The sequence below is a fragment of the Megalops cyprinoides genome, chromosome 1 (genome assembly GCF_013368585.1).
Source record: "Megalops cyprinoides isolate fMegCyp1 chromosome 1, fMegCyp1.pri, whole genome shotgun sequence".
NCBI lineage: Eukaryota > Metazoa > Chordata > Actinopteri > Elopiformes > Megalopidae > Megalops > Megalops cyprinoides.
Genome location: NC_050583.1, coordinates 24299874 through 24325236, shown reverse-complemented (window position 1 = coordinate 24325236; position 25363 = coordinate 24299874). Strand labels below are relative to the sequence as shown.

Sequence of the window (25363 nt, the reverse complement as noted above, 5' to 3'; positions counted from 1 at the left end):
TGAATAGCAGATGAGAGGAGAAGAAAAGAGACAACGCTGTATGGAAGGCTGAGGGGCTGCTGATTGGCTCCTATTACTCAGCGCACTCAGCTCAAGGCTATTTCTCTCCCATCTCCCTGACCCTCCAAACGGTTCCTTTAATGTTTGGTCTCATCTGTGATGATTACAGCACTATATTTACTATGCTGGAGATTTATAAGGGCAATATTTCAAATTTAGCAAGACGTGTAAAAAGGCTCAAAGGCTATTTGAGCATGGGATCAGCAGAAACAGATTTTGAAGAAACTTAAGGTATATTCACCAAACATAATATCATATACACATGGAAGAGGTGTGCAGTGAGCAGTATTTTTCCATAATCAACATTTTCCATCTTGTACTCCTGGGACTGGCTTTGAGACAGGGCAGGAAAGGATAACTGGAAAAGTCAGTAAGTTTAAACTACAGCAATGAGCACTACAAAGATGTTGATGTGATGTTGTACAAGTACAGTTATTTAGTCAATCTGTGCCTCATAGAGATGATTATGAATGTGCAGATGGCTTACATATTGCCAGTTTAAGCATTGATTTAGCAATTTCATTCCTTGGTGCCGATTAGAATCAAAGCACTTTCCTCTCAACCTGTTCAGTGTGTTTCAGGTATTGTACCTTTAACAGAATAACACTCCTGTCAAAGGGTGCCCTTACAGATAGTTTAGAAGAACCAGCAAAAAGGTAATGTGACTCCATCAGTCCATCAATAATTCATGCTAAGTGTAACCATAGTGCGTTGACTGGACTTATTCTTTCCTCACACATGATCATTCTCTCACGACCCAGTCCTTGACATCTTACAACCTTGGTTGAGAACCTGACCCTGAAGTCCCATGATTCAAACCACATAATATCATACTCTCGAGTAAGTTACTAGGGGTTGATGAGGCAAGGAGACATGGAATTATCCATGCTAATGAGAACAGGACTTATCCTTTATACATTAACAACTGATCATGCTGCGTGTATCAGTTTAAAGGCTGTTAGCCTTTGTGTGAACACCTTTTGTGCTATTTGTAATTAAGGAATGGGTTTTTCTGAAGACTTCTGACTAGCAGTTCCGTTTTGTGACAAGCAGCCAGTGTGCACACCAATTTTCTCCACATTGCCAGTAAACAACAGCAGCCGCATCAACCACATCAACATTTCACCGTGCTTTGTGTGTCAGGTGCATGGAAAGGTGAAATGTGTCATTACTGGCAGTTTCTCCTCAAACTATGACTTGGAAGGACCGAAGAGCCCCAGAGGAAACTCTTAATATAAAGAATAGAGTCTGTGTCAGATCATCTTTGATACCCTGCCATTTTGCATGGCTGGGGCACCAAAAATCTTTAACTGTGCTGTGATTTCACGCCTCAGGAAATATACCGGAGGGGAACTTATGTGTTTGAATGTTGTCCCTTTACTGTCAAGTAGATTAGCAGAGCTGCCATGAGTAACTGCTATATATTGCATCGTTCAGCACTGAACATATTCATTGTGGGAGGGTCAAAGAAATTAAAATTTGTGTGCAGCAGTGTAGCATAGTGGTGAAGGTCCAGGATTCCTAACCGAAAGGTTGCTGGTTTGATTCCCCACTGGGGCACTTCTGCCGTACCCTTGGGCAAGGTACTTAACCCACAATTGCCTCAGCAAATATCCAGATGTATAAATGGATAAGTTGTATGGAAAAGAAACAGTTGTAACTGATGTAAGTTGCTCTGGATAAGAGTGTCTGCTAAATGCCAGTAATGTAATGTAAATACATGGCTTGACCTGAGATTAGTCAAAGGGAAGTGTAACCTCACAACTAAGATGGAATATATGATTTGGGCATGGATTGCAAGTGAATTAAGTATCTGAAAACATTACTAGAATATTCAGTTTACTAAACATTCAGTGTGTTTCTTTACAAACATAAACATTGCCTGCTGTTTATTTTAGTCTAGCCCTGTGGGCAGTGTGGGTGTGTGAAAGAACTGCTTGTACCTGTGCACAGGAACCAGGAAGACAGATCTTTTTTGCATGGTCCTTCACAGCATCCAGTCTCTTGTGTATCACGTAATCCATTGATGGTACGTGCTTTATTTTCTCAGTTTGAGCACAATATCGTGTTCATCTTGCTATGCAGATTGGCACTGTTTAACATTGTTCAGCTGCTGACAATAAAGGAGACATGTGGTGCGGGGTGGGTACTGGGGAATAATTACTAACCTCCTCAGTGTTTCTGAAGGGAGCTGTCTGAGGACACAAGCCTGCTGTGAAATCATCAATTTACAGGGGCACTGTGGCAGCGCTGAAGATATTGTTCAAAAATCAAAGGATGGGGTGTTAATTGGATTTCTCTTCAAGTGCACGGGTAGACTTATGTAGCTGAGGCAGCAATGTTTTCTCTATTGTGTGTCTGTGTGTGTGTGTGTAGAGTGGGGGGGACTCTTCAGATGGTAAGATTAAAACACAAGGCCAGGTTACATGAAAGAAGTTAGGAAACATTGGGAAACAGTGCCTCTTCAGTTCATGTGAGGTAATGCATCCAAATTTTTTGTTGAAACTTGGTTTCATAGTAATACTTTAAATGGCAGATAAATAACTTCAATGTAGACCTATTTTGCATTTTTAAGTGCTTATTTTGCTGACTTATGGAGAATATCCATTTTTGTACATTTCATCCAAGTTCTAAGTAGAGTTTAAATGGTACAAAAGTAAATCTATCTGAGGTCTGAGACCGTTGCGCCATTTAAATTATTTCTGTAAGAGAGCCTGAAGAGGGCTGTATTCTTAGCGCTGTATTGGAATGGGGTGTGCCCCACCAACCCACACCTGCCATGTCAGCCGTATCAAACAAAACATCAACAGTAAACAGGGGGTAGAATAACATTAATGAGACTTGCCAAAAATACATAAATTCATATCTGTTCTTTGTTTAGTTTCTGACAAACACAAGTAAAAATGATCTTCTTATCTTTATTGCTATTTTGACGTAGCTCAAACCACAATGAACCGACTATGTTGTGGGTGTTGTGCTGATGCCAGTCGGCACTCGAGTGAGGTAGTAACAGGAGCAATGGCAGTGTAGCAGCTTCAGCTTTTACTGCAACCTAATATAGCCGGGCCTGCTTACACTAGCGTAACCTTAGCAGCCTGACAGTACAATATAAAAGGAACATTATGTAAGCTTCACACCAGTGTGCTCAGCAAAGCAGCACGGCAATGCTGCATGTACACATGCATCAGTACAATCTGGCATTTAGAAGTGCCTGCTTGATGTAGTTCCAGTTCTAAAACAAACAATGTACAGGATGGTGTAAATTCAGAGCCCAGACTTCTCTTCCAGGTAGCGGCTTCCTCCGGCCCTGTGTGCTGCTTCACCTTCAGTCCCCGAGAGAGCTGGCACTTACTGTGTACTGAGTGAAGGGAAAGCAGCTTCCACCTTGAGTGTGCGCCCTTCTGGTATCATTCTCACAGTAAATAACCACGTGAACACCCAGCTTCCTCTGCCAGCAATGGTGGGCTCCACCATACGTCAATGTGTCCAGGATGACTCCACACAAACATGCCATGTCCACTAGTAGGACATTTGCTGTACATCTTGTAATGCTTCTGTCTGAATTTAATTCACAAATACAGTCATGCGCCGCTTAACGTCCATTCGGACAACGTCCGTTCGCATATACGTCCGTAGTCCCATAAGGTTATAATAAAGTTTAAAAAGCGCGATCGCAGAACGGGACGTAGCGAACGTAACCGGACGTAGAGAAGGCAACGCTTCCCGCACGCAACACCTGTATCTCATGACTCATGGAAATAAAGCGATTGCGGTGCCAGGCGTATAATGGTACAGTACATAGTATACCATATACTGTATATAGTATGGTGTTCACACAACGTCCAAATCACATAACGTCCTATTTCACAGAACTTATCGTGGACGTTAAGCGACGCGTGGCTGTACTGCTGTTTCATACGTACATACCACCTGACAAGCGCAGTTTACTGGACAGACACATATCCACGAGAGGGCGCTCCGACCTAATTTTATCAGTAAACCAATTTGGAGTTGGCAGCCTCGATTAAGAATATAGTGAAAAATTAGTATGCACGGGTTACGCATACTGTCTTGGTGAAACGTATACACATCTGAGAAGTGCCCAGAAATTCCTTCTTACAGCTGAGTGGGGAAAAAAAAAATTGTCTGGCAGCGGTGGGATTCGAACCCACGCCATCGAAATGACTGGAGCCTAAATCCAGCGCCTTAGACCACTCGGCCACGCTACCACACGTTAAATCCCCTTGAAAAGGGCTATAAATTGTAAGTTTAAGCGTCTAGCAAATTATAAGAGCAAACATCTCAGATGATAATAATCGTTTAAGCAGGGCACATACCATCTCTTACAGTTCGACATTCCCTGAACATACGTAGTGAGCTAGCTAAGATTTAGAAGCTATTTCGTCCACGCCTCAAACCACAGCGGTTTTTAGCGAGAATGCATAACATGAAGTCAGTACAAAAGCATGAGTACCGATGTTCATCACTGAAAACCACATGTCACCACATGGTTCTGGCCATGGTGGTGGCCACGTCCAGCACCGACCAATAAGGTCACGACACATGTTTTTGCCACTACATCTCACAGTATTGGCTGAGGGAATTTACTCAGGACCGGAGCCCACAAAATGTTTTTGCTGAAAGCATTTTAGCATGTATACATTTCAAGTTTCACTCATTCCTCTCACGTTTGGCACATGTATCAGGGATTGCCCGTTCATGTGTATACACTGATTTTCTTTGCTTTTGTTCCGTGGTTATTCAAAATTGAATTAAATTCAAGTTTGCATAACATGTAGTCTGCATTCAGGCAGCCATGTAGTATTTGCTGTTATTAAATTTAAATTAAATTTAAATTAAATTAAATTGCTGTTATGTAATGGTAGTGTAATGTTACTGTTGTTGTGAAGGTAAAGGAAGAAAGTAAATAATTTCCTCAAACCAGCAGCAACTTGTTCTTCAAATTTTACCGTAGAGTTGTTCTTGACCAGAATTATTCATTCAGCAAACGGGGCCCAAATGTAGCCCAACGTGGACAACATAGAATGCTTTCATTATATCCCTTTCCAATAAATGAAACAAAAAAAACCCTGTTATTAATATGTATCAAAAAGTTGTTAGTACTTGAACTCAAGCATGTTATTATACTGTGCAAACACTGGCTTTGTGAGTAAATATGGCACTCATTTCTCTCTTGTTAAAATGTACAATCGTTCCTGTTATTTTGGTTCCATTATCGATTTCTTTCCTGTATTGTTTTATTTGTTTAAAAACCACGTACCTGTTCTTAAATTTATTTTACCATCAGAGAATCAAACATAAGGTAGCCTATCGATCATGCTGTCTGCAGAACGTGACAAATAATTGCGATTGATGTTCTGGAATTATGCGTCCGTGTTGTTCGTTGCTAACTAAACATATGAATACCGTTTCATATGGGTATTATTTCATAATTAGGTAGTAAAATATTTTATCAGCTTGCATTTTTTTTATCTGGCCCCAGTATAAGGCCAGTTGAAGACCCCTCCTGAATGAACTGCAATGTTTGCAGGAAAGCAAATCCAATAAGAAGGGGCGGATCCATTCATTCTCTACGTAGGTGGAGCTTATCTTGGTGTGTGTGTTGTACGTGCAATCGGTCCACGTTGTCGTGGAGGACCGAGCACAGTGAAGTGTCTGGAAACCCGATATAACTTAGCTGCAGCGTTAACCACTTAGATTTACGTTCAACGATTTCCATTACATCGAGCCCAGAGACTGAGTTCGTCTCCCCAAAGCAAGCAGAGTCGTCTAGCTGTTTGACGTAAAGACGTTGAAACTGAAATTGAAATTTCCAACAAGGAAGAAAGGGGTTGATAAAACACCAAGGCATGCATAATTTCTTCGAAGGCTAACTGGACGTTTTGCGACTCAGGTTTGTGAATTTTTGCACAGTAGCAATCTGGGAGACTGGCCAGTGCCATTTAACTAACTGTGGAAGCAAACGTTAGCTAACTCCTTGCAGCTAGGTAGACTGCCATATGTCGGCTATTAAATGATATATGTAACTTTGTGCAGGGAACGGGGTATCTAGCCATCTGAGTTTGAGCTTCCGCAACGACAGAGTGGATAACGTTAGCTAAATAGAAAGGTAGCTTGTGGTTGAGTTGGCTGTGTGAGAATTGCAGCATATTGTCAGTTTGATAATAAATTACGTTTTCTCTAACCTAGCTGTTAGCTAGATGCCAATCAGCCTCCTGTTGCTAGAGCTTATTCCAGTTCAGTAACGTCAGTGCTTACACAATTCTTTTATTTGATGGAATCATTAACTTCTCCGTAGCCATCTACCTGCTGTGTTACCGAGAAGGCATGTTGTACGGTCTGCTTGAGGTGTGTCAAAATGCAGTTTATTTGCTCACTTATATAGTCTGTATGCACCATGCACACGCTGAGGAGTAACAGACTTTCACGCAGTCAGAGCAGTATGTTGAATGCATTGATGGCATTAAGGCATTTTCACATAATTGTAGGTTTTTGTGATTGTCTCTTGTGGTGTATTGAATGATTCAGGGCCCTTGCGTCGCTATACGCTATCTGCTAATCCTGTAAACACAGTCCTGCTAAAACCGGAATGAGTACTCAATGATGTGAGGGCTGAATTTGTATCATTTTGAACCACAGATGCAGCACAGTAGGGCTGCACTTGGTCTACAGAATTCCTTTCGCCACTGGAACTGAATCACTCTTTTCCATTAATACTGCCATTATTCTTTCTTTCACGTTTTGGACGCAGAAGTAAAACAAATTGGCTTCAGATTTCCCTTGGGTTTCTGCCTCAATGCGCCATTCAGAACTCGAAATGGGATTTACATTTACATTTATTTATTTAGCAGACGCTTTTATCCAAAGCGACTTACAAAAGTGCATACAGTAAGTATTAGAGAGTATAAGTATTAAGGATTAGAGAGATTTTTTGAAAGCAGCCTTTTTGAAAGTAATTGGAGATCTAGGCTCGTTAATGTTTATATGAAAACACGTGGCAGACGAACTGTCGTAGTTTTTACAAGCATAACTGAAGAGGAAAAAAAAAACAATAACTTTGTATTCAGTGTCACACAGCCCATGTGCAGTAGTCAGAGTTGGTGGGTAGAAACTATTTGCCATCTTCCAGTCCCACCAGTTCCAATCCTTAGTGGCTTACATTTGCAGTTCCTTTGAAATTCTCTGACAATTTTATTGTCACTGAGTTTGACCATGGCTAATAACAACATAATACTAGCTTTGCGGTTAGATCACAGAATGATCATTCTATCACTCTGTGTAGCTTATTCTTAGAATCTGTGGGAAAATTGCAGCAAGGGAAAGGGAAGTAGAATCACAAGTGGTGCATTTTTCCCCAAAACCCCAGTTTGGTGATGTCACACATCACGTTTACTCCAGAGGAAAGCATGGAATTCCTTGTGGCCCTTGGAGGATTGCTTAGGACCAGACCCAGGTTTCCCTGGGTCTCTGGCATGTGTGGTAAAACTGTGAGAGATCTTAAAGTCTGCACAGTTGATGTGAGATAAGTAACTCAAGTTTGTGTTTTCCCTTTCACACTATGTTTGAATTTTGCACCATTTAGGAATAATAGGTTAATCAGCTTTACTTGATCTGATTTTGCTAATGCAGTTCCACATTGCATATACAGAGTGGCTTTCAAGTCATCCTTTCAATTCAACCTTTAATTGTTTACAGTAATTCCATTGCTTGTACCACTGGGTTGATTGACAGCACTTTCTTACTGCTAGCCAGATACTGTTGCCTTTAATATAAGTAACACTTACCCCTTGCAGAGTTAACTAATAATTTAAAATAAATGTATGCATAATTTCACATCTTACAACAGGATATGACAGGATGCAACAGTTACGACATGATATTTTACGGTTCTGTTTAGTACAGTTGTTTTGAAATTTCAAGCTTTTGTTTACCTTCAGAGTGAATGAGATGTAGTTGGTTATGTGTTGCTACGTTGCAGTAAGTGTGGAATGGTAGTGAGAACAGTTTGCCTGATTGTGTTGTGCTGAAGGACCCATGTCTGCTTGTATTTTGGTCTGGGGGTTAATGGTTTTCCCACAAATGAGCATCTCATCAACCTATCATTGTTTACTTTCTGTGTGTGTGGTTTGTTTTGCTTGTGCTCCTCAGTTCATCACACCAGAGTGCGCCATGGCTGACGAGGAGATGATGTTCAGCATGGAGGAGGTGGGCAGTGCCAGGAGAGGTGTGAGCCAGAGGACGATGTCCTGTCCTGACGCCAACAGCGATGACGAGGAAGACTTCTACATCTGCCCCATCACAGACGACCCAGTCAGCCCTACCAAAGAAATCTGCCACTACTTGAAGAACCTCATTCACAACAAGCAGCTTACTGCTGGCTCGCCCAAGAACTCCTTCACGTACAAGGTGAGGGAGCAGGGGCATGAGAGCCACTTTGCCCTTCGGCCTGCATTTTGTTGACTGGCTGCTGGTGTTAAGTTCATGTTTACCAGGTGTCTCAATCATTATGCTACATAATTTTTTACGGCAGTTTTGTTGTCCAGTCCAGAATGATGTGCTGCATGAATAGGGACAGGGTAGAGTACGGAGTAATCTCTTACTTTATGTTTAAAGTCCTTTTATGCTTGGTTATATTGTTATTTTCAAACAGCTCAATGTCTAAACAATAGTGCTAACTAGTTCCTCCTCATGTGGTTTACATCCCTCACCCTTCAGGTGATTTGGCCATGCAAAAAGAAAAGATGTCATAACAAATCTCCCCTAGTAGTCACTGTTAATGTGCGCCAATCATTCGCTGTGCAGCTGGATGTTTGGTTTTGTTGAGGGTGTGTCAGCCTCAGGATGGAGGTGTGGAATGTGTGTCTGTAGAATGTTGGAGTGTGAGTTGCAATGTTATTTGCCTCGAGGCAACATGCAGCTTTAGGCCAAAGCAGAGTAATAAAAATGGACAGACACAGCGTTTGATGACAAGGATCTTGTTGCTGTCCCAGTGACTACCATGTTCTGTTGTACTGTGGGATCAGATGAAGAGAGCAAGCGTAAGGCACGTAACAGTATGAAAGCTGCACCCGCACTCAGCTGCACAACCAGTTAGAGCTTCTCGCTGCCATATAAGGAGCTGGAACCATCTGTTGCTACAGTGCAGCTGGGTGTCTCTCAGCTGCGGCTCTGCTATCGCTCCCGTTAAAGGAACAGGAAGAAATGACACTGTTGTCCTCTTTCATCGTGATTTCTACAAATTAATCACAAAACATGTTTCTCAGGTATTCTCCCAGGACCACATGCTCAATGAGGCTGAACTGTGGCTGTGGAGGGGTTTTGATAAACTAGACCCCTGTGTGTTGTGTGGTCGAGCAAAGTATAAAAATACCCTGTCCAATTGTCTGTTTTCCTGTATAGAACACAAAAGGAAACGAGCCAGAACAGCGATCGGTCAGTTTTGGGGCGTTAACTGAAAGAGGGCGGGTAGGTTCAAAGTCCACTTATTCATTTCCTCACTCTGCCATAATAGCTTACTCCTCCCTTTCCTTTTCTCTCCTTCATTAATTCATTCTTTCCTTCCTTTATTTTCACCAGACATGTTTGCATGCATTGTTACTTCCTGCAGAATGTCCCTTAGTGACCTAACCCTAACTCTGAATTATTATCTGGGCTCACCTTTCCAGTCTTTCATTTCTCCAGTTCCTGTCTCAACAGCTGGTGTCTGGACAGTTCATCCCTACACCAATTTAATGCACTTTGCATTAATTATATGGCAGTAATTCAGTTCAGTCCAAAGGTTTTGATACTATCCTGCTGCTTTACAACAAACAGAGTTGATTGTCTCTTTCCTCCCTATCTGTTGTCTTTGAACCACTGCAGAACAGGGTGATGGGATTTTACTATTACACAAAGATAATTTTTTTGTGTAGTAAAGTTAACTGAGCTGTGATGTTTTCAATCTGAGGGCTACTTCCTGGTTAGTGTGCAAAGGCAGCTATTTCAGTATAATATATAGAGGAATTGGCGTTTCTGTGCAGTCATGCGTCAGGGCTGAGAACTCTCTGAGCGGAGAGTTGCGTGTTTGGCTGCTGAGGTGTCATGAAGGGCATTGTTTGAGACATTACACTTGTGACCATGGCCACAGCTGAGGTGTTCCTCCTTGTATGCAGGCACAATCACCTCTTCTTGCAGTGGCTGCAGTGCTAGCTAGTAAAAGAAGTCTTGTGTATGCAAGTCATGTGCTGAAAACCAGCAGATAGGAATGTGAACTGTGAGTCTTTGTCTCTCCCAATAGTGGGTTTCTGGTTTTGAACAAGTAGGCCTATGTCCTCGTGGATGCAGTTCAGTCATAGGGAGTTTAGGAGAGTGTTGAATATGTTGAGGATGCTCACTGCAGTATGTGCTTTTTATTGCTCTTTTACTGTAGAGTCCTACCTTAGTGTATTCAAATGCAACTTGGACTCATCATAAACAAGCTTTAAAATTAGTGATGGTAGACTGAGGCTTTTTGAACCCTAAATGGGTTGAGTGATAATGCTCCCTCAGAGACTCAGTGCTGTCAAAGAATCAATATGTTTTGATAAGGAGAAGTATGGTGTTTTTATGGGCTTATATCAGTGAATAATTGACCTACACATGGTGTTGCCACCCAGTATAGGTGTAATGAATCTTCACTCCCTCACACTCCTTCACATTTCTTTAAGCTTTCCATCGCTTGCAGACCTATTTCTCCAGCTGCATATGTGTCTTAATCTGAGAAATCTGAGAAACGAGTATTACTGCAGTGAATTACATTCAGGAGATAGTGTATTTATGCTTTTTATCTTGTGATTGTAAGCTTAAATATCACATCTATAGTGTAATTGTAAACAAATCAGCCTTCAGGTGATCAGTTACTGACGTACATGTGGGCATTGGTAAGATTGTTCACTTACTTCAGCAGCTATGACCTCCGCCATATTGAAAGTAAATAGTTTATTCTAAATATATTCTGCCTTAAAATGTCAGGCATGGATGCCATCTCATGGTAGTGTGCTGGATGGCTACCATGTGGTAGATCAGATAACATTGCAAATGACACTTGCGTCAGTAAGTAAGAAAAAGACTAATGACAACACGACATAGGTTTAAGATGTACTGAGTGCATTGTAATGATAAATAGCATGTAATGTTAATGTAATGATTTATTATGTTATGAAATGGAGGTCTTTGAAACCTGCCTTACATTCTTATTAGACTCTGTATTTTCTGTGAATAGAGGGAAGCAGCTTTTGACGGTGTAAATGTGTAGCTAGTATATACGTATGAGTATTTTTTGTCCTTTTTTTCCACTGTTCCAACATGATCTCATACTTTCCCTCCCAGGAGCTTTGTGACACTGTCCCTTCATTACCATACCTGTGTGTGCGTGTGCGTGTGCGTGTGTGTGTGTGCGTGTGTGCACGCACCTCCTGACTTGCTTGAGACTCTGCTTCTGCTTCCAGCCCACTTCTGTCCAAGATGTTTGAAAAAACAGCATAATGATGGCACGGATTTCCAGATCTCCAGATGTTTTTGTTGAACTGGCGAGGAGAGTAGTCATATACTCAGGGCTGAATTGTGTATGGGTGTGACAGTGGTACTTTAAATATCCATTTCATATCTTTCAGTAGACAAGGACTTGAAAAGTGAAAAAGAATGTGTGTCTGTGTATGTGTTAGAGGTCTGTAGATGAGCGTGTGCAGGACTAGAGGTTATAATGCATTTTCAAACTGCCACAGGCGACCTGGAAACATGCTATAGAGAAAGCCAGGGCCATGCCTGACCCATGGGCGGAGTTTCACCTGGAGGACATTGAGACAGAACCGTGCATACGGTACAGGTATGACTGTGTTTGGCTCTCTGTCTCTTTGGGTTTTTCAGTCAAAAAGATTTTTGTAAATTTTCCAAAATTTTGGGCTGAAATGTCCCCCCCCCCCCTTTTCACTGTCATTAACTACATCACAATTACATTCACAGAACTTTTCACAAAAAATCCAGATACTGATGTGAACTTTATATCACCTTTCACATTACCTACCTGTTCTAGAGACTCTTATTGAAGATGGTTGATATAGCTTTCAGTTTTATGTAATATAGACATTTTCATAGCATTAATTTACACAGCTGTGAGATTCAAATCTCCACCCCAGTTCTTTCTTCATTTCAGCACACTTCAGTTTGCATTGCTAGGACTGCCATAAACTTAGGTTTAACATTTTGCCTGGTCTCATGCCCTCATTTCCTGTTCTAAATTTAAACCAGTTGAAACTTGACTCTGCCTGTTTCGGGAGATCCACCCAATGGGTGCACTGACTTTACCCTCAAATGTCCTGGCAGCTTCTGCCACACTGACCCAACATCAGTGGCTGCCCTCTGAATGGAGTTGTGTACGTGGTGTGGATGGTGTCATAGAGCAGAGCTGCCAGTGTAAATAGACGACTGGCAGAATGTGTATCTTATCAGTGGGTTTGCCAGGATTCAACATTTATTTTTTGTAATGTGATGTTCCCTTAACTGTAAGTTGAGCTCCAGTAATTGGTTATTCAGTCCACTGACTAGCTAACTTGAAAGGTGCTGAACTGCCTTCATGTCCATGCTATTTCCTGTCTTAGTATGTTGAAACCTCCCTTCATGGATTTGATTTTGATAAATGATAGATTTTGAATATGGATGAAATTGGATCTCTTAGATCATATTTGCTGTCAAGATTCATTTTACAGTTTTATTTGTGGGCTGAATCCTCTCACAAGCCTAATTGAAAGTTATTTAAAGACTTCTTATCTGCAGTTATGCACTGTTGGTTTGACTTAACTAATGACAACTTCAGACAGTACCTGCAGATTCGCTGGTATACATCTTGACATTTGAACTGAACAGCATCATGACTGGAAGCAACAGACAAGCGCTGGTCATGAGAATACACATTGAGTTTTACCAGCCTTACTTATTAGTGTGGAATGTACTGTTTTGTAAGTGCAGTTTAACCCTTTAATCACAATGATAAGAACCCTCTGAGAGGCACACTATCCTTCACTCTCCACTCACCTTCACATTCATTCATATGGCCTCAGTCGCAGCAAAATTCCATATTTCACACATATTCACCAACAGGACACTCAGACATAGGCATAGGGACGTCGTAATAGCACATCAAACCACATCTATTCTACTGCCTTCATGGCTACTCTTCATAAGTAGTAATATTGCTTGTTCAGACACTAACTTTGCATACTGCATTATTCCCAGGATGTAACCTCTTGTCTAAAAGGCTATGCGAGTTGTTGCCTGTCCACTGTAATGTTGTGTGTAGAGAGTTCTGGTGCAGAATGGCTGCCATGTAGCACCCAGGTGTGTGTTACACATTTGATGGTGGATGATGTGAGTTAACTTTCTCTGCATGAAAGGCAATATAAATGAAGCTGCTATCGTTGCCTTCCATATCATTGTAATCACCTCTCACTACCAGCGCTATTATAGGTTGTATCTACTGTATCTATTATCCAATGTATTATACAATGTCTGCTTGTTTAACCTTTACCGGAGAATGCCTTACTGCAAATGGCGGCCTGTATTATGGCAGGAACAGAAAAAAGGAAATGGCTTTACTTCTTAGGGTATGTGTCTAAGCTAAAATGTAATAAATGAGAAATGCATGATCTAATGTTGTTTGTAGAAAACAAGTGCTTTACTAATGACTTATACGTTTTCCTTTGTTTTTGATTATAGAGTTTAGATGCATCTGCCAAAAAACATTTAGCATGTGCACTCAGAATAAAATGTTTGCTGAGCCTTGTGATTTCTGCTTTCATAGCCTCCTTTTTGTTTTGCTTATTTTTAAATGTTGTTTGACATTGTCTCCAAGCAACAGCTTCTCTGTTTTTAGGAACTGTGAATCTATGCCCTGAATACCCTGTGTGCATTCTTTTTCCACAGGTACAATGCTGTGAATCTGTCCCCAATGCCACAGTGTTTAAACATACTGTGTGTACGTTCTTATTCTGCAGGTACAATGCTGTTACTGGGCAGTGGGCACAAGACCAGGTTTACCTGAAGATGGCTGCCCAGGTAATTTTCTTCAGATTTCATTGCTGAAGACTGAATTCTATCAAAGATCTTATTTATTTGCCACGTAAGATGTAGATGGGAAAATAATGCTACAATTGTGAATTGTGTCATTAATTGTAATTGCTTTAGATAAATTGTAACTATTATGCAAGATGCTATTTAGAGACATTTCCTGTGTTGTGAAGTGGCTAAAATGTTACTCTGGGCCCCTGATTTCAGCCCTTTGGAAGAGGAGCCATGAGAGAGTGTTACAGAACGTGAGTGTCCAGTGTTGTCATTACAGTACCACCTCACAGGCTTCTGTTGAATGAATTACCCCAACAGAGCGCCTCCACACTTAAAGTATTGTCTTACAGTTCTGGGAGTACTGGCCAGTTGATCTGTATTCTGTGTGCATATGTGACCACACCCCTAAATGTTGACAGCTTGACTTACCAGTAATGTTTTGCATGGTTTTAAATTCTTGACATAAATCCACTCTGATTAAGGGAAGATCAGACTGAAGAAAAAAATATAGCTGATGGGTTTTGAACCACTCTCTGTCTAAACCCAGGTCTCATTTTTGGCAGTGTTACTGACCACACTACATTAACCTTCACCCTCATGTACAAGAGGCTCCAAATTATTCTGAGTGACAGTGTGTCAGACTGTGCATATACGCCCTTCTTCCTGTTTATTGCACTTACCACATTTTTTTGTGAAATTTGTCTTGAGCATGTGCCTAGTGGCTAGACACGTAGTACAACATCAAGATTGCTGACTTACTGCACGTTTCAGGACTGGGTACATAATGTCTCTTACACAAACAACAGCAGCAGATTCTAAAACAGGCTGCACGAGTCCTCTGCCATTCTTGGCACAATTAAAACATTCCCAAAAGGACAGTATCTTTTTCCACTTGTAAACTTGGCACTCTGCAGGGGTTAGAGTCCATGCGGGAATTTTATATGTGAACAGAGCTGAGTGGTTATTTGAAATTTTTCTCTGAACAGGGGAAGAGTGAAGAGTGTGAGTCTGTCATTGCTTGCTGTCAGAGGCTCTTTTTAGTCCCCCTCAACCAAATTTTACCCATCAAGGGGAAGAGACTTAAGATGCCAGTGCACCAAAAATGCAGTGCCTACTGTAACTCTATATGCTACTACAATCCTTGGGATACTTAATTTACCAAAAAGGTGTTTCCTTCTGCAAGTATGGAACACTGTTTTTCACTGCATTTAAAGATTTTAACAGTTAGTAGGGAGGTAAGGTGGACTTTTTAATGTCTTACTACAAATTGGTCGTACTGATAATGTGTCTTTTGTTGCTACAGGAAGAAGTTGTCAAATTTCTCTCACAGCAGCAACTGGAAGTCAGCCTCAAACTATGTGGCAAAGCGCTACATGGAAAGTGTGGACAGGGAGGTGTACTTTGAGGATGTCAGGCTACAAATGGAGGCAAAATTATGGGGAGAGGAGTATAACCGCCATCGGCCCCCCAAACAGGTACAGGTGCTGTGGTAAGGGAGGGAAAAATGACCGAAAAGTTATAGGCCTTAGGTCTAACCTCAGCATCATTCTTCATGTCCAACTCTGATTGAATATCGGTTGGACAGAAAAAAACCCTCTACCACATCTATAGGAGGTGTTTATTTGTAAGGGCTTGGTCTTAAGAGTAAGTATGAAAGAGTGTTTCAGCTGGCTTTAAACAAGCCTTCAACTGCTTCTGTGTTGTTTATCCTATGACTTGCATAGTAGAGTGATCACAGGGAATATCTCCTAGAGACTTGGGAATAGTGAAGTGGAGATTGATACTGTAAAATATGTTGCCATCATGGATGTGCATTGCTCAGTTCACCGTACCTCCTTACAGCAGGTTGCAGTTGTTTAACCTACAGTAAACAACAACAAACCACACATTTTAATTGTGGAATTCATACTATTTCCAAAGCCAGACAGCAATACGTTGTGGGTTTAATTCCTAATGTTTTGAAGGAAATAAGACAGCTAACTCTTCATGAAATATAGTGGCTATTGAAATGTTTCTAACAAGACACTTCAGTCTTCAGTGCATGTCCCTGAAAGACAATACTGACATTAAGAGCATATTGCAGTGAGGCTTGACCTGAACAAAACAAAATTTGCATCAGTGCTTTGAATTTAATGACTGTAACCTTTTAGGGAAAGTTTTTTTTAACCTATGGCAGCTATAGATTCCAAATCAGGAACAATATGTGCATATATTGCATATATACATTTTAAATAGGCCTGACCACTGCTCATTATAACTTCAAAACTTGCCTTTCAGTCACCCTTAATGCTAAATGCTGTTAATGCTATACTCCTGTTTTTTCTGTCAGGTGGACATCATGCAGATGTGCGTGGTGGAAATGGCGTCACGCCCAGGGAAACCCATGTTCCACCTGGAGCATTACATTGAAGGGAAGTACATCAAATACAACTCCAACTCGGGCTTTGTGAGGGACGACAACATTCGTCTCACCCCCCAGGTGCGTGCTGGAGAACAGACCTCTCTAATGCAGCTTCAGATCAGATTGATTCAGTGATGCGGGTAGTGCTGCTGTGCAAATAATAAAGCCTGCAAAATTACATATAAAAATGACACAAATTACACATTGACTTGAGAGTGACACTACAACCCCTTGGTTAGTCTGTCTTTGAGTGCCCTGTCTTCTGTGTCATCTGTTTTCTCTCTCTCTCTCTCTCTCTCTCTCTCTCTCTCTCTCTCTCTCTCTCTCTCTCTCTCTCTCTCTCTCTCTCTCTCTCTCTCCTTGCAGGCGTTTAGCCATTTCACGTTTGAGCGCTCTGGACACCAGCTGATTGTGGTGGATATTCAGGGAGTTGGAGACCTCTACACTGACCCCCAGATCCACACTGACAAAGGAACTGACTTTGGAGATGGCAATCTGGGTACAGTGTCTTGCAGGGGACCTGCTTATTTAACACAAATATAGATTCAGCTATCCCACATCAAAGACAACATTAAAGTGTAAAAGTTCATAAGTACAGTGTATGAAATGCTTACAATATAATTACAGTACCAGCAATGGTTGTTCTTTGCATCAGCCGTATTTGATATCTGTACAGCTGTAAGAGACCCTGTGATCTGCGTATTCAAATGGTAATGTGGTCACTGTGTGGAATACATTGCACTGTCTGCTCATGATGTATTGTGTCTGTGCAGGTGTGCGAGGGATGGCACTGTTTTTCCACTCGCACCTGTGCAATAAGATCTGCAAGAGCATGGGCCTCACTCCCTTTGACCTCTCCCCTGCTGAGAAGGCCCAGCTCGACTGCACCAGCAAGCTGCTGGTGAGCCCAAACCCTCCACATTAGCACGATTCCTCAAATTGTAGATCTGATGATGCATGCTTAACAGATGCGGAATCCAAATCAGAGCAGCTGCACAGAAAGATGCTCAGTTATCATTCAGTTGCTTACTGATGTAGTGATTACATCACAGTTTCTTTGAGATCTAAAGTGAAGTGTACTCTGCCCCCCCCCCCCCCCCCCCCCCCACTTTCCCCTGTCTCGTCAGAAGTCTGCCAAGACGGTGTTGAGAGGATGTGAGGAGCCGTGTGGGTCCCCCAGAGTTCGCACCTTTTCTGGGGGGCGCCTGCCCCCTCTCCTGACGCGCCTGTCAGAGACCTCGTCTACTGATGAAAACATGAGTGACCAGGACTCCATGCCCTGCTCACCTCTTCAGCTGAGCGGCTCAGTGGGAAGATCCCCTCTGTCCCCTCTGGGTGAGGACTGCAACACCGGCATGCACATGCATATGCCCACATGCACTCTTGCAGTACACTATTGATAGTATATGGTATGAGGGTAATATTTCTCCCTTAGAATCTATTGTAATGCCTATTAAATTTGGTCACATCTCCCTCGTGTTATATATGAGATATTCTCATGCCAGTTCAAGAATGTGGATCACGTGTTATTTTTCAACCCTAAAAATGACCCGAGAAGTGTACTTACAGACTGCTTAATCATCCCTCACTCTGGCCCATTTGTTTGTTTTCTGTCTGAGTTATTTCCCAGTCATGGATGATTGTGCTTTTTTCACTAACATAAACTCCACAGGTTGGGGCTCCATAAATGAGATGGACTTCCAGGGTGAAAGGAACAACAACAACCCGGAGCACAGGGTGAGTTGAACTAAATTAGTTTTGTGGAGCGTTCCACAAAAGGAATTCGCTGTTTAAAAAAACAGAAGCCAGAGAGGGCCCTCATAAAATGCTTACTTAGGAACTGGAAAAGAAGTGACTTCCATAACACAAAAATGATAGTAACACTGGAAACTGTTTTGCTAAGGTAATCCTTCACACACAGTGTTTTAGCTTTGTTAAACACTAAATATGATCAGTAGTAATCTCTGCTTTGAACTGGCCTTTCAGGACTCTGAGAGTGGTGGAGACAGCGGTTACCCCAGCGAGAGACGAAGTGAAGGAGACCCTGTGGAACATGGAGATAGGGTAAGAGCTCACATCCCATGCTGCTAATACACTGCATTCCTTTATACAGGCCATGGCAGTTCAGGGACATTGTATCTGCATTTTTGAGAATCCACTAACCCCTTCCCTTTTGTCTTCTCCTCGCTACAGCTTAGGATTTTTTTTCCTGTAATTAGAGGCAATCAGGAACTAGTGCCATTTCCCTATTTTAGAAATGTTAGTAGAACATCAGGGAGATATTACCTAAAATTTTAAGGAAGTTTTCCCCCACCATAAATGAAAAGTGGTACTGTAAATGGAGAATTAATGTGGTGTAAAACCTTGTGCTTTTTTTTCCTATTTACATGCAGCTAGCTATGGTATTTGTACTGTACAATATCTCACAGAGCACCTGTAACAGAAAAATTGTGAAATTAAAATCAGCTGTGTCATCAAAAGCTGAATCTTTTTCTGTAACTATTTTAAAAATTGTTTTCAATCCTTGAATGGACCTTTGCTTGTCATTTCTTTTCAAGTAGAAGCCATGTAGTGCATTCCTATGATCACTCCCCAGATACCTTGGATTTTTAGTTGTTTAGTTTAGATATGGCTTAAGATAAAATGAAATTCACTAGGCTGAAAAAATTCTAGCCTCAGTCAAATATGTGTTATTATATGTACTGTTATTATATGTGGCAGTATCTTCCATGGTCTCACACACTGTACAGTTATGTGTGGTTTATGGCTTTTTTCATATGAAAATTTGGAGTTTGAGACACTGACATTTAGATTTCTGACCTTCGGCAATGGCTTTTATACACCACCATGTAGGGCAGTTTCCACAGCAGCAGACATCCGTACGAGTCGGACGAGGACAGTGTTCGACGGGTAAATACCAACACCCATGACTAATAGTCATCAAATAACCCCGTACCCCTCCATTAACCCTGTAACCCATCTGGGACGTTGGCCTTCTGTCTCCTCCAGTCACCCCTCATTGTGACTCAACCCTGTCCCTGTTTTTCCTCACCAGAAAACCAAGCCCTCTCCTTCTGCAAACATCACCCCAAACCAGCCGGTGATTTCCTTTGTGCATGCCCCTCAGATCTGTTCTCTGTAGTGTGGTGCGTTAGTGCTGCGCTGTCGAAATTCTCCCCTCAGCTGATCCGGCCCTTGATCATTATATGAAATGTGTGAATCAGATTTTACAGAGCTCAGCAGCTTCTGTGCACGGCATCGGGGCTTTTTAGGGGTTCTGGCCTCCGCTGTTAAAAGCCTAAGACAGGGACAGCTTGATGTGGCTCATAGGTTCTGCTCATTTTGTGAATATATGCATGATATCAAAAGTGTTAGTAAATGAAGTAGCTTTACGTATTAGTATATTGCCTTAGTAACAGTAGTTGGGTAGAAACAAGATTTTTTTTACATAACTTAAAGCTGCTTTTGAAAAGAAAAATTGATTTAAAGGTGGAGAACAGTTACATCTATATAATGCTTGCAGATTGGAATGAGAGAAAATATGGTGGACAATCCATGCTTGTCTGAATATCCAAAGACAGTCAGATATGACAATATTTTTCATAAATTTTATGATATTGAATTTACACATTGAAAGTCACTGATTGTCTTAATTTTCACTGCACCCCACCTTTAAAATAATGTGCCTAATTATATTTCGTTATGAATGGTTGTGACTTAGCTAGAAAGAAATTTAATCAGCTATGTCTGGATACAGAGTTGGTGGTAAATGTTCATAGTAAATGCCTCATTGTTCAAAGGCAATATATATATAAAAAACATACATTTTTGCTGCATAATGTCACTTTGAGAAATTGCCATAATTAACAGCCCAAGTGTAACCCAGCGGCTCACCCCTTTCCCCACATTATATCCTTACTCATCCATCAGTGGTGAAATAAACTAACCATTAACATCTGAAGTGCTGGGTATATTATGACTTTTGCTGCCAAATAATGTTCTTCTTTCAACATTCAAAAATGTGTCCATCATGTCCCCCATGGCTTCATAAATTCCTCTGAATCAATTAGTCTTCTGAGTGGTGGCAAATTAATGACGTTAATCACTACTCCCTTGATTCCATTTCATCTGCCATTTAATCCTCATTTATCCTGATTCCTCATTTAACCACCAGCCTCAACTGTCTCAGTTAACAGAATAGCGTGTGTGAATCAAGACATATAGAAGTGTGTTTAGCTGCAACACTAGCTTGCATGAATGGCTGATTTTAGTAGCTTTAATACACATCTTGATGAAGTGGATTAAATAATAATATGATAATGTTAATAATTATCTTTGATGTTATATGTCATAGCCATTAAGCAACTAAACCCATTCAGGATGATTTGTTAGATTCCATAATTAAAATAAATGCAATGTTGAAATACAGAATGGAATTGCATCTTATGTATGTCATTATTTTGTAATACATGTTTAAATTACAGAGAATGTAATCCTGCAATCGGGATTATAAAAAAAAAAAAAAAAACTTATTTATCATTAGTTGTAGCAGTGGCAGTAGTAGTACAGTAGGGGAAAATGCATCATAATGGAACTAAATAGCGTCCATTTTTGACAGATAAGTCATATACACTGATTCTGTCCCTGTAAATGATTTATCAGTGTACAGTGTAATGGAGTGGTCACGAACCAAGCTCTCGTCTGTGTCCCTTCAGCTGACTGAAGAAAAATGGAGTTTCTTCCACACTTCTCGTGCGAACATACACAGGCCTTCCTGTGTGGCTGTGGAAGTTGAGAGGCTGAATAATCTGCTTCTGGAGCGAAAGATTGGGAAGTCCATCCTGGGCAAGGTGAGCACTGATGGGCCTGAATGATTCCTCTTTGCCTCTTTGTCTGGAAATTGGCAAAATAACATTTTACTTCAGGTCTTTTTTATATTTGTTGATACCTAGCACAGCTTTTCCATAGTGCGTACAGTATCTCCTTCAGTGTCATAGGTATAACCACAGTTTACCTACTATTTTCACATTTGTATGCCCTGACACAGCCAGTCTTGAATAAAATAAGATGGAATCATTCTTTGGTATGGATTGGCATCTAAGAAGACAGTATGTTGATTCTTGGTACTGTACTCTAACGTATGCTGTGATTTAGCTGCCTTAAGAGTTCTAATGGGACATTGAAGAAGGGATTTGTGTCGTTCCTGGATTTGAGAAGGCCCACAAATGGTCAGTGTCATACCTTCCCCCTGTTTTTGCCACAGGTCCACTTGGCCATGGTTCGGTACCATGAGGCAGGCAGGTTCTGCGAGAAGGACGAGGAGTGGGACCGGGACTCTGCGGTGTACCACCTGGAGCGTGCAGCCATGTGCGGGGAGCTGGAGGCCATCGTGGCCCTCGGACAGTGCTACATGCAGCTGCCTCACCACGTCCTAACCGAGGTCACACTGGAGGTACTGCTCACTGCTGCCACTCACTGCCAGCCATGAGGTGTGAGGCTTTGCGCACACTGCTGACAGAACTACGTGTATGACATCATAAAGTTGCTGATCTGTGTTTCATTGAGCATTGTGCTGCAGTAGTACCTCTAGAAATGTTAGTGTTCCTTGTTACCACGGACTGGCTGAGTGGCAACCCTGAGGACAAAAGTAACTTCTATGTATCACTAGGTCTCAAAATGGATTCTACTTAAGCAGTTGCAGGCCCCGATCAGTGCTTGTTCTTGCGCTGTTAGGTCACACATTCAAAGAAAGCAGATTTTCTTTTTATTGAAGCAAATGTTGTGAATGGGTTTTTTTTACACTTAAAATTTAAGACCACTGGTGATTGCAAATTGACAGTTGGTAAAGTGATTAAATACTGCATAGTGTACTGCATAGTAACTACATTTCAAACGTATGAGAAATTATCAGTATGAAATTGCAACTCTGTAGATGAAATAACTAAGATAATTATGTATGAAAAACATGCTTTTTCTGAAGGATAGTGCAGCACAACTATGTACTATCAAAATCCAATAGAGATGGCCTCTGCATTCCAAAAAATGTACTGCAAATCAATCTGTGATACTTGTCTGTACTCTGAGCTGAGTGCAGTATCCCCAGGCTTATCTGGGTACAGACTAATGACATACACACTACGGTCAGAGGCAAGAGGAAGAACATCTGCTACCTGGACTACATTCAGCAGACATATTTTGATATGGCCCGTCCTTACATCATGTAGTGCTTCTCAAATCGCTAATGAGTGTAATGCTGAAGTGCGCACGTAGTCCAGCTCAAAAATAAGGGAGGCATGTTTAATGGCGATCTCTATGGCTATGAGTTTGCCTTGCTGCACGTAAATCATACAGTGACGTACTGTTACCTCACAGAACTGGGCAGCCAGTCAAAAGGCCTTCAGTCTTAGCATGCCTCTGCATGGCCTGGAAATAGAAGCCATTCAGCGCTCTGCTGAACAAACAGAAAATGGTCAGGCTGCCCATCTTGGCTACAGAAATACCGTGTGGGATTCATGGGTTTGAAATAAGAAATCTGGTTAATACATAGATTGGTCTGTGTAGAATTCATTACATGTGCTAGTAGGGCAATGCTCAGATTAATAATGACACAAATAACTAGTGCCATGAGAACTATCCCACCAAGTATAATTTTTAAACTACTTTAGGAGCTTGCAGGTTTGTTACAACAAGTCCCAAAATGAAAGGTGGATGGTAAATTTTAGTGCATTATTGCTACACATAGTCTGAGCACTTTGTCCACCCTGCTGTCCATCTAGACTTGAATTCGCTACTGAAAACACACTGACGTACAAAGTCATCAAGGCAGAGGTGTAAAATTGGCTCATTGAATCCAAATCTGAAAATGAGCTGAATGAATGAATTACTGGCTTGGATACATCCCTACCTTCAGTGGCAGGAAGATGAGTAAGCTGTTGAAAAGAGCTATGAAACATAAATTGGGGACTGCACTGCTGCCAATCAACATGTGTTGTAAGGATCTGTTTAATCTGCTTGTTCTGTTGAAACAGGACAGTGAAGAGAACAGGAAAAAGGGCTTCCAGTACTTGCTGCAGGCAGCTGAAGCGGGAGACAGACCCAGCATGATATTAGTGGCCAGAGCCTTCGATACTGGGGTCAACCTCTCACCAGACGGGTGAGAATGAGAGAGACCACTGTACTTACCTGTTATGCTGTTAACCTGATGATGATTAATTCCTCAGTAAATAAAACCATCAGTGATGAGGAAAAACATTCTTAGTCATGTTAATTGAAATGTTGACTTCTTGCTGAATCTCACTTTTGATGTTGAATGTTGAATTGAAATTTTAATCTCACTATGTATATATAAAAAAAAAACTTTCAGCGCTGGAACTATCATCAGTATATGCGCTATTTACATTGGCCTGATGACCCAGACTGGCCACTGACCCTCAGTGCTGTTCGTCTTCTGTGCTTGCAGGACGCAGAACTGGGAAGAGGCAGTGCACTGGTACGACTGCGCCCTCAATATGATGGACTATGATGAGGGAGGAGAATTTGATGGCATGCAAGATGAGCCACGGTATCTGCTGCTGGCCAGGGAGGCAGAGATGTACCAGGAAGGAAAGTTCGGCCTGGACACGGACTACCAGAGGGCAGGTAAACATACACAGAGAACATCTTCTTTCAAAATAAAGCCTAGGATACACAGTACAATTTTGGCTATGATTTATCTCCGATAATAGCAGTGGTCTAGACATGAAGTAACGGTGATGTAAATCATTTTAGGATATTGTAGCTAATGCCTTGATACTGCTGTCTGTGTTCTCTTTGCCAGTACAACTGTGCTACAGTTAAAACATTGCATATGTTACATTCATACATTAGCTTAATAGCGTAAATGTTGAAGCATGGTATGTTTTCTCCAGAGTAACAGTCAATGTCAGTTTGCTGCTTGTACTTGGGTTTGGGGAGTTGAGCAAATTAGAAAATCCTGAATGACTGTTAAATTTAGAGCAGCAAAAAGGCCTTATGGTGTCTGAACAAACTAGTCTGCTCAGACTGATAACATCCATTCATTCACTTTTGCAAAGCAGGCATGAATTAAACATGTATTATTTGGCTCAAGTGTTACAGTATTGTTGTCTGGTATATGTGTCTGGTGTGGTGTGTTGTGCACTACTCTGCCCTGGCCTAACCTCCTCTCTCTCTACCCAGGTGATCTGTTCACAGAGGCAGCGGACGCAGCAATGGAAGCCATGAAAGGCAGGCTGGCCAACCAGTACTACATGAAAGCTGAGGAGGCCTGGGGAATGATGGAGGAGTGAGAGACTCCATCACATTGGCCAGACTACTCGCATCTCGAGCTATTCCCTGACTCCTCAGAGCTCTCTTTGACTTATTCCCAGACTGTTAATGTTTACACCCCTTTATATAGATTCAGAGTTTAAATGCTGCATTGTACTTTCGTATATGGCTGTCCTGGGGTTATATAACGGTGCTTTTTATATAAACTGTGATGTCAGTCATGTGCTTTTTTCTGATCTTTGTCAGGCTGATCTGCAATTAAGATCTCTGACAACCAGTCGCTCATTTATTTCCTTCTTGGATTATCTTTGTTTCATAGAAAGGACAGGCATTGTGCTTAGTGTTTCAGTGTTCTTCCTTTCCAATCTCCCCGCCAAGCACTTTTCCAAAATGAGATAACATTGATTAGAAAGGGCAGAATTTAGCAACATTGTAAAGAGTTTTAAAAAGTTGTGTATATGACTTCATGTGTTTTAATGTCATGCTCTTTTTTATTGTATGGTAGCCTAGACTGAATGCTGC

At 41.4% G+C, this 25363-nt stretch overlaps 1 protein-coding gene and 1 non-coding gene across 6 annotated transcripts; one reads left to right on the top strand and one right to left on the bottom strand.

Annotated features, from left to right (window-relative positions):
* Positions 1–4207: 4207 nt before the first annotated feature.
* trnal-uag lies at positions 4208–4289 on the bottom strand. The gene has a single exon. It is a non-coding gene; the product is annotated as a tRNA-Leu (tRNA).
* A 1421-nt stretch (positions 4290–5710) lies between these two features.
* eef2k (eukaryotic elongation factor 2 kinase) lies at positions 5711–25363 on the top strand. 5 transcript variants are annotated; one of them, XM_036544968.1, is made up of 20 exons: positions 5711–5974; positions 8230–8487; positions 9481–9546; positions 11823–11923; positions 14088–14148; positions 14368–14405; positions 15458–15629; positions 16484–16633; positions 16922–17054; positions 17329–17456; positions 17686–17890; positions 18228–18292; positions 18542–18619; positions 19409–19465; positions 19611–19655; positions 21271–21405; positions 21819–22007; positions 23584–23708; positions 24015–24193; positions 24752–25363. In XM_036544968.1, the coding sequence occupies exons 2-20, from the start codon at positions 8251–8253 to the stop codon at positions 24859–24861; spliced, it is 2274 nt and encodes a 757-aa protein (XP_036400861.1). In that variant the 5' UTR covers positions 5711–5974; positions 8230–8250; the 3' UTR covers positions 24862–25363. The 5 variants fall into 5 exon arrangements, with proteins under 5 accessions (XP_036400861.1, XP_036400854.1, XP_036400889.1 ...); XM_036544961.1 differs by having other exon boundaries at positions 17683–17890; XM_036544996.1 differs by lacking the exon at positions 9481–9546 and having other exon boundaries at positions 17683–17890.